General features: G+C 44.8%; 1 protein-coding gene across 1 annotated transcript in view; it reads left to right on the top strand.

Annotated features, from left to right (window-relative positions):
• Window positions 1-12,105, top strand: part of LOC124775551 — a 108,648-nt gene that overhangs the window by 81,316 nt on the left and 15,227 nt on the right. The window contains exon 6 of the mRNA XM_047250381.1: window positions 4,912-5,135. Coding sequence (XP_047106337.1) covers window positions 4,912-5,135 — 224 coding nt within the window. The remainder of the gene's footprint in view (window positions 1-4,911; window positions 5,136-12,105) is intronic.

Genomic DNA, 12,105 nt, shown 5'->3' with positions numbered 1-12,105 from the left:
TACGCTGTTCTTGTAATAAACACGTTAGCTGGGCGCCAGCCCGACGCTGCTTTACCTGGATCTGCACATGTGATAAAGAGACCAGGCTCCCACACCCCGTCCAGTCGCTAATAAAGCAGTTATGCCGGCGCCAGGATGCCGGCGCCACTAGTTTCTAAAGAAGTGTTATTTCGCATTCAGCCACGGCGTTCCCACCCTCTTGCTTGGCCGACAGCGGAAAAAGGCTGACCGCGAAATGACGGCCTATAAAACACTGCTCTGCCGCGCCCACGGCCCGCTTCGGTTACTACAAAGGAATCATCGAATTCGTTTGCTGATCAGCATATTTCGCCTGCGTGTCAGCCTGGGTCTGGGAACCACGACATTTCCCTTTCACGGGAAACCACTCTCTCATCCGATCCACCCCAGGTACGACAAACGACCCGCCCTCACAGCTTTGCTTTCGTCAGCAGCTTTCTGCTGGTTCTAAATTTCACAGAAGTTTTCACACTTTCAGGGGGTATCACTTCTGGAAGGAAGGGTACTGCGGAGAAATGGCACAGACACAATCTGCAGGATAGCTTTCTGTAGGTGTTGATCTCGTATGTTACCGGAATTATGAGAAATCCAGTATTCTATACAATGCCTAGGTAATATATAGAATACCTAAAATCTAACGTCAATGTATATTTTATACATTGCCTAGGCATTACATACTTTGTCAGATTGTCTTCTGACACAGTATATAATAATCCCACTATTTTTCTTCCGGCTACCCCTATTTGAAGTAGTGTTTGAGTCTTTGTTTAGTTGTTGCGAAGACAGTGTATTGTTGTGCAATGTTCAAATATCATGCCGAGGATATTGCCATAATAATTTCCAGTGCATAGAATCCCGCTGTAGATCCACAGATACTATCCCATCTTCCTTCCTCATTGTTCTTGTATCGGCACAAGGCAGTTTAATTTCAAGACAGGAATCCCACCATGCTGACATGCAACGATAAACAACGAAGTGAAATATCCCAGCTAAGAATCAATGTTGCTAAGAGCTTTGTTTTCCTAGTAGAAATCAGTTACCAAAACATAGTCAACGATATGAAAAAGGCTAAGATGACCATGAAGAAGGAACCAGGGGACTATTGGCTGCTGAAACACTATGTCGTAATAATGGTCGACAACAAAACTAAGTTTGTCTATCCTGTTAAAGAAGGTATGAGTCCTATTCAGTTTTACGTCACAGACTGTGAGTTACCTGACGAACTCCATAAGGCCCATTTGGCTATGGGTCACGGAGGGCGGGGCAGGATGTTGGAAGAACTTTCACCCAAGTGTAAGAACGTTATACGTCATGATATTGAGCTGTACGTTCACTTTTGGAAGCATTGCCGGTGGGAACCAAAAGGCGTTGTGGTCAAGCCAATGTTTTTTTTCCGGAATTCAGTTCCCGACGTCAGGTCGGTCTTATCGATTTTCAGTCCCATCCTCACAGAGAATAAAAGTTTATATAGGTCTAGCAAGATCATCTGACTAATTTTGTAGTTCTCAAGGCTCTGAAATGAAAAAAGAGTGGAAGAAGTAGCCTACAACCTCATCGACGTATGAGGGTTGCCCACAAAGTAATGTACCGCAATTTTTTGTCAGCAGAAAACAATGTTACGAATGCGGAATGTTATGTATGTATTCTTTGAGGTCTCCTGAGTGAGCGCGGCAAGTTTCCGTCACTTCCAACAGATAGCACAGATGCAGACAGTTCCAAAATGGCGTCTGTAGGTGATGTACGTGCCTTCCTTGAATTTCTCATTGCAGAGAAAGAAGTAGTGAGGAGTGTTCACAAACGCTTGTGCATAGTCTATAGAGCATCTGCTGTTGTCAGAAGTACAGTTAGTCGCTGGGCACGGAGGTGAGGTCATCATAAGGCGATTCGGCGGAGTTCCACGCCTTGCAGCGGTCAGGGAGACCATCCACGGATGTCACACATGACGTGTTGCAGCGATCTGATGTTGTCATTCGCGACGACAGACGCATTACGACTCGGCAGTTGGCACTTCATCTGTCAATCAGCAAAGTAAGTGTGGATGCAATTATCCGTACTCTTGGATATTCAGAACAGTGGATCACAAATCGCACAGAAAAAACATTTGTCTTGATTTGTTGCAACATTTTGAAACTGAGGGGTAGGCCTTCTTGTTCCGGACTGTGGCAGGTGATGAAAGCATTTTGAGCCAGAAACGAAACGACAGTCGGTGGAACGGTGTCATTCCCACTCCCCATAGAAGAAAAATTTCGCCGATAAGGCCCTGATAACCGTGTTCTGGGATTGCGAAGGTGTGATTCTCACTGATGTGACTCCAAGAGGCGGCACCATTAATTGTTCAAATGTGTGTGAAATCTTATGGAACATAAACCATTAATTCAGAATCGTACGTCAACACATTAAAAAACTCAAGATGCGCTTCCGGTGACTTCGGCCCGACATCAACGCTGGAGATGTTTTTCTGCAACACGATAACGCTCGGCCCGCACAAGTCTGAGGACGGCTAAACACATCGAAAAACAGGTTTCTACAGTATTATCCCATCTACCCTACGGCCCTGACCTAGCCTCCTTGGACTTCCACTGGTTTGGGCCATTAAAGGATGCCATTTGTGGAAGACATTTTGAGGACAATGAGGAGTTGATACACACAATGAGGCACTGGCTCCGCCACCAGGACAACGGCCGGTCGGTGTGGCCGAGCGGTTCTAGGCGCTTGAGTCTGGAATCGCGCGACCGCTACGATCGCAGGTTCGAATCCTGCCTCGGGCATGGATGTGTGTGATGTCCTTAGGTTCGTTAGGTTTAAGTAGTTCTACGTTCTAGGGGACTGATGACCTCAGATGTTAAGTTCAATAGTGCTCAGAGCCATTTGAACCACTTTGAACCAGGACAAGGATTGGTGCCGACAGGGCATACACGCCCGTGTTTCGCGCTGGAGGAATGCCATAGAATGGGATGGAGATTACGTGGGGAAAAAGGGTATGCAGATAAAACGCCACTCTTTCGTGTGTGTCTCATTATGTTCAATAAAGAATAGTTGAAGAAAAAAATGCGGTGCATTATTCTCTGGGCAACCCTCGTATTTATGTTGCTCGGTGCTCCAACGATTCTACTGTCTGATAAAGGCAGAAAATTTTGCAAACAATGTGGTAAGCAGCCTAAAGGATTATTGGCCCACCTTGAAGATGGTCTATGCTAAGCCGCGCCTCACACAAAGTCAGGGGAGTGTACAAAGAACAAATCAAGATATTGAAAATATGTTTCAGGCTTGGATACAACCTGCTGCAGTGACGGACTGCGGTTAGTCCAGTTTACGAAAGACAGAGCTTTCCATTCTGCAATTAACAAGTCACCACACCAAGCCCTGTTCGGCTGAAAGACTAGAGTAGGTCTCTCGACGTTGTCCTTGCCTGACGACGTTTTACAAGACAAGATGTAGAATCTGAGGAAGAGCTGGAGAATGTAATAGAGAGCGTACAGACAGCGAAAAGAAAGACGAGATGAATTCTGCTCCCTGCAGAAGACGTAGGTGTGAATGGAGTCCATGATGGAGGAAACCAAAGCAGTGATGGAGTCATGGTTATCGATGAGACTTCCATTCCTGTGTTTACCGAAAATCCTTCTTTTTCTGATATCTTTTACGTCTGCTTAAAAGAAACCATGGGTGCTCATATATGTCAGAAGTTTGGAAGAAACGTTCATGCCATTTGTGTACGTTTTCGTAAAGCCGATGACGGCGACGAAGTAGGAGGTTATGGGGTTAGCATTTTGTCCATTGCTCACTTCAATATTGAGAAAGCTATCCAAAGTGAAATGGAATCGAAATGGAACCTTGAGGTCCATACGAAATAAACGAAAAGGGCTTCTGACAAAAATTTCTTCCTGCACCTTTGAGTACTCTGCGCCAGTATCGATTCCCGACGTCTACAAAGGGCGGGATGACTCAAGCAAACTGTTGACATTTGTTATGAACGTGACGGTGGAAGGCTTTTACCGACTTACGACTGCAGAAGGAATCTTGAAGCAGCTCTAAGCAAGATCAGAATTCACCGGACGTCCAAAGAACTTGATGAGAGTTGAAGACATTCCTGACCACAAAACACCTCTCCGATCCGCAGCTACTTCTCTGTCCACAGAAAACAGTCAGGGATTCTTCAGATGTATCTGCAACACGGAAAGCAAAAATATGAGGTGACATTGTATCAAAAAGAAAATTAAGTGCAATTTCAAAATATCACTCCAGCCTTTCCTGTTGCAAGAAATAGGTCGTGCCAGTTCTGTTTTGTCTTCTACGGGTAACAGCATTCTGTTCACATTCTTCTATAAATCGCGAAATGTATGCACAAGATCAAACTGCTAAAATGAAAAGTGCTTTTTTCGTGAAGTAGAAACGTGAGTACTTACTGCAATAAGTACTTCAGCCTCTGTTCTGCTATACTGTTTTCTAGTAAGAATATTCTGCCCTTTATCTCGTAATTTTGTTCTTTCTGTTTCTAATACATATTAATTAATGAAGTCTTCTCATGATGCAAAATTTTAACACTTCGCGTAAATTGTCCTGGTTATTCTGTATAATACACAGGGGTCATATAAGCTGCCTACGAAAGGTATGTAAAGTTTCACAAAAAACTTATATTTCATAGTTTGCCTAAGACCATCAGGCATTCTTTATATTACCGAGGCATTCTAAAAAACAACGAAATTTCACGCACTGCTGGTAACATGTATATTTTGGGTCTGGTACACGGCTTCAATCTTCCAGGAAGTTTCAAATCACCGCACACCCTGCTTCTGAGTCAAAATTCATTCTTCATATTCCTACAGTTCAGTATGTGATTAAGCATGCTGACAATATTAGTTTTCCAACTCTTTAAACTCTCATTCCACGTTACAGGCGGCCGCTGTTGAGTGATGCGCTACTGGTCTACCATGGGGAGTATCTCTCCTTTCATGACGACTTCAGTGAGCTGTGTGAGGTGCAACATCCAGAGGCTTCACAAATGTTCGGTCTCGCCGATGCACTGTACAACTTCTATCATCGCTACTGGTATGATAGAGCACTGGACTACAGATCACTGGACTTCAACCAAAAATATAAATATTATACCAAGACCGTGGGTAAGTTTAATAATGGGCCTCATCCATTCCGCATTTATGTACTGGTGACAGTCAACCGTACTCTGATTCGAGGAATTAGGTTTGCAAATCACTTCAGGCATTTGGTTTTAGATCTTCCATGACTTTCTGTGTCACACAGGGAAACTGAATGTGTTATTTTCGTCGTCAGTTTTTCGAAGGTTAGCAAATCTTCATTTGGATCTATCAGAAGATGAATATCATATTTTGACGTGCTATTGAGTCTTTCGTTATGCAAGGTGTAAAAAAACTATGTATACAATATTTTAGACTGTATAGAAAACATATAAAAAAACCATTTTTATGTGATAGAAATGTCATAGCTGCTCAGTATCCCAGCGAGGAAGGTTTTGACGCTAGTAACATTCAGAGGTGGTATTCTAACTGCTGTTTGATGGAAATGTGGTGCATTTGTATTAATGCACAGCTGGTATCTACTTTCTAATGACTGTCTAACTCGCTCAGAGTCACAGGTGACTCAAGAATAATGGTTACAGCTTGAACCACATGGGCAACAGCTGATCTGATCTGATGCGTCTATCGGTGTCTCATACACGAAACACTTCAGCTTCGTCCACAAACCAATCTCCATAGGAGGTCAGCAACATCTCTGAAACAACGTTCACCACACGGCAGTTTGAACACCGTCTGTGAACATCGTTATCAGCAAAACGAGCAAAACGTTCATATAACCCCAGTGCAGAAACAGACCACTGGACAATTGTATCATATAAAGAACTGTTTCTTTTTAAGTTCTCTAAACAGTCTATGTGCACATAATTTTATTTTGTACCGCATATCTTGCTTGTTATAAAAATGAAAATTTGACCTTCTAACGGAACAGCAACATACACAATTTAATTTTTTGTTATAAGTGATATAGCCTTCTACATTTCTCATACTTTCTATGTTTATTTAATGAGTAATATTTGGCTTTTCTACTGAATAGTTTATTCAGCTTATAATATACACTTCCGGTACAAAGTTGGTACACCTGGAAAGATGACGTCGACTTTGATTCTGTGGCGGCATATGCCACCTGGGGGATAGTAGATGTGCTGGTCGTATCAACGTCGTCCCCACCAAATTACGTAGTGCAGTAGCTACCAGAGATCTGTCTGTGTCTACCCTCTAACATCCAATGCTCACAGCCAGAATGCTTGTGAGCTGCAGACGTGTGATGCAAGCAGGCAACGATGCCATGGAGATGCACTAGTGCCTCCTACAGCCAAGCGAGCGAGTTTGGAAGGTTATCAAATCGTGGCCTTCCGAGTGGCGGAATGGCCCTTTTGGTAAAACTTCCATATAATTTGGACGCCCTGCGTCATTGGTGCTGCGCTACTGGTATCAGTGGTCGTGTGAACATTTTGACGCAACCACAGATGAAGTTGGGGATGCCCATGCAGCACAGACACCTGCAGGGACCTTCCTATTGCAACAGCAGCACTGACAGATTGTACGGCTACCACAGCACAGGTGAAATGAAATGTCGTGTGGCTAAGGCCCCCCGTCGGGTAGACCGTTCGCTTGGTGCAGGTCTTTCGATTTGACGCCACTTCTGCGACCTGCGCGTCGATGGGGATGAAATGATGATGATTAGGACAACACAACACCCAGTCCCTGAGCGGAGAAAATCTCCGACCCAGCCGGCAATCGAACCCAGGACCTTAGGATTGACATTCCGTCACGCTGACCACTCAGCTACCGGTGCCGGACACAGCACAGGTTCAAATGGTTCAAATGGCTCTGAGCACTATGGGACTTAACATCTATGGTCATCAGTCCCCTAGAACTTAGAACTACTTAAACCTAACTAACCTAAGGACATCACACAACACCCAGTCATCACGAGGCAGAGAAAATCCCTGACCCCGCCGGGAATCGAACCCGGGAACCCGGGCGTGGGAAGCGAGAACGCTACCGCATGACCACAGGTAACAGATCTTGTGAGGCCAGATGTGTCAAGACGAACTGTTGTGAACCACTTATTAGCAGTGGGACTACGGGCACGCTCACCTCTAGCCCATCTTCCAGTCACGCCGTATCATCGACGTGCACAGCTTGACTGGTCCCGTCAGAGGATGACTTGGAATGGCGCACTGTGGTCTCCAGCGATGAAAGCGGATTCTGCTTGCACATCAGTAATGGCCGTTTCCGCGTATGGCGTAGACCTGGTAAGCGCTGTCTAGTGGAGTGCTTTCACCAGGACACATCGGTCCCATCTCAAGCCTTATGGTCTGAGGTACGAAAAGCGTTAACTGCCGTTCACCTTTGGTGTTTCTGGAGGGAACGATAACCAGCGCTTGGCACGTGCATAATGTTGTTAGACCCATCCTTTTGCTGTTCTTGCAACCAGTAGGTGATGTGTTGTTCCATGAGGATAAAGCTCGCCCACACGCTGACTGTGAAGTCCAACTTGCCCTGGCCAACACGATCTCTGGGCTTGTCTCCATGTGAGGGATATGCTGGGACGAGAAGTGACTAGCGCAACTCGTCCATTAATAGCTCTTACACAACTACGTGTACAGGTCGAGCAGCCGTGGCAAACGTATTCCAGGACAGTACTTGCCATCTCTACGATCGATGGAAGCCAGACTCAGCACCTGCATTGCTGTCTGTACAGGCTACACTACATAGTAATATGGGTGTTTAAAGAGGAACGACAGGCTGATGGACGAAAGTATTGCTCAAATTTAGGATTATTTTCTCCGTAATGGAGTGTAGTAGACAAATTGGGTTTGTTGCAATGAATAAAATATACATTGAAGTTTTTATTGGTATTTTTATTGAAAAATGTTAATATATACGCTGCATAATTGAGGATTTTCCCGAGGCAGCTCTGAAAGGGGATAGATCGACGGTTGTCGCTGCACTCCGATTGTGGTTATGTAAAACATGAAATTAACATATCACGCTGAGCCTTACAGATGTAATTTTAGTTCGTCGTAGGGATTTGCAAAATAAATAAATAAATTGATCAAAATTGTAGATACCTGTAAAAAATTTCATTATTGGACGGTTAGGATGAACTGAGCAGAATTCAGTTTGCTTCAAGGGAGACCAAAAATCATTAAAATGGGATTAAAATTGCAGCGTGGGCGACTACAACCATGCCGAAAAACATGGATTGGAGGAAAACGCGTTTAAAGTTAGACAAACATTTATCGTATAAAAAAAGGGACAAAGCTTCCAAATGATATCGATACCAGGTCCATAACAACTAGTCGATGGCCTCCTTCGGCTACTTTGACCTGGTAACTCCTCATTTTCGTCCTCAAAGCCCTTTTCGTTGCTTAGCGTATCTCCGCTGGTGCCACTATCTTCTCAGAATCGGCGCATTTCATCGCCGATTTTGATTTGGAGGGCATTTGCCACATGCATTAATGCAGTGTGGCCTGCAGTCAATAGACATATGACCAAATTTGAAGCAATGTTGACAATTTCGCTCAGGCTGGATGTTACTTTTGGAACGTATCTCCAAATGAGGCTATTGAAAGTTCTGTTCATATTTTGACTAAAATCGCCCAAACAATGTTCCAAAAAATCATGGAGCGTGAGCGCGGAACCATTTCTCTAACTCCGAGGAGTGCCGTGCACGCTCGGCTTCAAACGCTTGCAGAGTCGTTAATTTTTGGAGTTCTCTCACAATATTTTGGGAAATAATTCTTCAACGTATATACATACGAATTCTGTAATAAAACAAAAAAAAGATTAGAGTGTTTTCGACCGTAGCCTATTGTTCGCATTGATACCTCATAAGCGCTTGTGCTACTGATGTATAAATATAATTATTCATGTACTCCACATGCACTGTTGCAACATTAAATCTTGAGTGAATTGCAATACCTCTAAAAGAATGTACTAATTTTTTTCCTGTCAGTGTAGTTCTTACAAATGTTAATATTCTGCCCTGCAGTGAGGCTAAGAAAACACTGTGTGAAAGTGTATTAACTGTAGTAGTAATGGCGGTGAAGAATCCCTTTACAAAACCGTAATTAATACGCTGCACACAAGTGAGGGCCGGGTGCGAAATACTGGGCTGTATGGTATAGTTCACGGAGGGAGGCGGCGAAGTGGCTAGCACACTGAAGTCGCATTCGAGAGGACGCCGGTTCAAAGCCGAGTCCGGCCGTCCTGATTTAGGTTTACCGTAATTTCTCTAAATCGCTTCTGGCAAATGCGGGGATGGCTCCGTTGAAAGGTCACCTTCCCCGTTCTTCCCTAATCCGACGCGACCGATGATGTCGCTGTTTGGTCCCCTTCCCCCACCCCCAACCAACCAACAGTGTAGTACACGCTCGCGGTGAGGGGGCCGCCGTGGAATTTGACGCGGGCAAACGCTACAATAGGCGGACAGGATCAGGAGTACTGCCGTCTTTGATGTAACCTATCGTTATTACTCTACTGGCCATTAAAATTGCTGCACCAAAAAGAAATGCAGATGATAAATGGGTATTCATTGGACAAATATATTATATTAGAACTGGCATGTCATCACATTTTCACGCAATTTGGGTGAGTAGATCCTGAGAAATCAGTACCCAGAACAACCACCTCTGGCCGTAATAACGGCCTTGATACACCTGGGCATTGAGTCAAACAGAGATTGGATGGCGTGCACAGGTGCAGCTGCCCATGCAGCTTCAAAACGATACCACAGTTCATCAAGAGTAGTGACTGGCGTATTGTGACGAGCCAATTGCTCGGCCACCATTGACCAGACGTTTTCAATTGGTGAGAGATGTGAATAATGTGCTGGCTAGGGCAGCAGTCGAACATTTTCTGTATCCGGAAAGGCCCGTACAGGACCTGCAACATGCGGTCGTGCATTATCCTACTGAAATGTAGGGTTTACCAGGGATCGAATGAAGGGTACAGCCACGGGTCGTAACACATCCGAAATGTAACGTCCACTGTTCAAAGTGCCATAAATGCCAACAAGAAGTGACCGGGACCTGTAACCAATGGCACCCCATACCATCACGCCACGTGATACGCCAGTATGGCGATGACGAATACGCGCATCCAATGTGCCAAACACGGATGCGACCATCATGATGCTGTACACAGAACCTGGATTCATCCGAAAAAATGACGTTTTGCCATTCGTGCACCCAGGTTCGTCGTTGAGTATACCATCGCAGGCCCTCCTATCTGTGATGCAGCGTCAAGAGTAACCGCAGCCATGCTCTCCGAGCTGATAGTCCATGCTGCTGCAAACGTCGTCGAACTGATCGTCCAGATAGTTGTTGTCTTGGAATCGTCCCTATCTCTTGACTCAGGGATCGAGACGTGGATGCACGATCCGTTACATCAATGCGGATAAGATGCCTGTCATCTCGACTGCTAGTGATACGAGGCCGTTGGGATCCAGCACGGCGTTCCGTATTACTCTCCTGAACTCACCGATTCCATGTTCTGCTAACAGTCATTGGATCTCGACCAATGCGAGCAGCAAAGTCGCGATATGATAAACCGCATACGCGATAGGCTACAATCCGACCTTTATCAAAGTCGGAAACGTGATGGTACGCATTTCTCCTCTTCACACGAGGCGTCACAGCAACGTTTCACCAGGCAACGCCGGTCAACTGTTGTTTGTGTATGAGAAATCGGTTGTAAACTTCCCTCGTGTCAGCACGTTGTAGGTGTCGCCACCAGCGCCAACCTTGTGTGAATGCTCTGAGAAGCTAATCATTTGCATATCACAGCATCTTCTTCCAGTCGGTTAAATTTTGCGTCTGTAGCACGTCATCTTCGTGGTGTAGCAATTTTAATGGCCAGTAGTGTATTCTCCTCATTTATCGCTTACTTTTCTAATTTCTGAAACCGAGCTTGCCTCTTGCCTCAGGGAGCATTATCTTGCCATGTAATGGCAATAATGCCACGGCGCTAGTGATCGTAGGCCATTTTAGTGCGTAAACGAGAGTCGTTGTTGACCTCACGCACGGAGATGGAGATGGTATGAAGAATTTCGTAGAACGACAATTAAAAATTAAAAGTGTTGGTATGTCGTAGCAGAAAAGTGATTGAGTATTTCAGTTACATGGCGGAAAGTCGCTTGGGATCGGTTAAGAGATTTACACGTTGCATGCATCTCTGAAGGATCGTTGCGTCGTACATCTGAATAACGCTGGCACAGCAATATCGCAAAAAGCGTTTAGATCGTGGCGATAAGTGAATTAGTATAGACTACTATTTAATGCTTGAAAGAGCATGATATTGTTTATGCAGAAAATAAAGTTCGTCACGCTGCAGATCGAATAGCAGCTGGTAAGCAGTGACGTGGTAGTAGGGACATGGGCATGGTGCAATGTATTGCAGCATTCGTAGTTGATAAAGCAATCCGTGTCAAATTCAGATTGGGTGCTGGAATAAATTTGAAGCAAATTATGTATGCAGCTCATTGTTCACTAAAGAAAATCCATTCAGGGTTGTTAAGAAAAAAAGCATCTAGTCAGTGTACTTACATGGATATGGTGTCTGTTCTTTCGGGCATTTCCGAAAGAACAGACTCCATATCCATATAAGTATATATGTAGTTCTGGCAATACCGGCCATGACCTTCCTCTTCTGTGCGGATGCACACATATTACCTAAACTCTTACTGGACTTGGTAAGAATGCCTTCCACGAGTAATGAGTGTGTTGGGTAGGGACACTACGAATGTAGTGTGTGGACATACACTCCTGGAAATTGAAATAAGAACACCGTGAATTCATTGTCCCAGGAAGGGGAAACTTTATTGACACATTCCTGGGGTCAGATACATCACATGATCACACTGACAGAACCACAGGCACATAGACACAGGCAACAGAGCATGCACAATGTCGGCACTAGTACAGTGTATATCCACCTTTCGCAGCAATGCAGGCTGCTATTCTCCCATGGAGACGATCGTAGAGATGCTGGATGTAGTCCTGTGGAACGGCTTGCCATGCCATTTCCA

The sequence above is a fragment of the Schistocerca piceifrons genome, chromosome 2 (assembly GCF_021461385.2).
Source record: "Schistocerca piceifrons isolate TAMUIC-IGC-003096 chromosome 2, iqSchPice1.1, whole genome shotgun sequence".
Classification (NCBI taxonomy): domain Eukaryota; kingdom Metazoa; phylum Arthropoda; class Insecta; order Orthoptera; family Acrididae; genus Schistocerca; species Schistocerca piceifrons.
The sequence above is the reverse complement of the archived record's forward strand: the minus strand, read 5'-3'. Positions and strand labels throughout refer to the sequence as shown.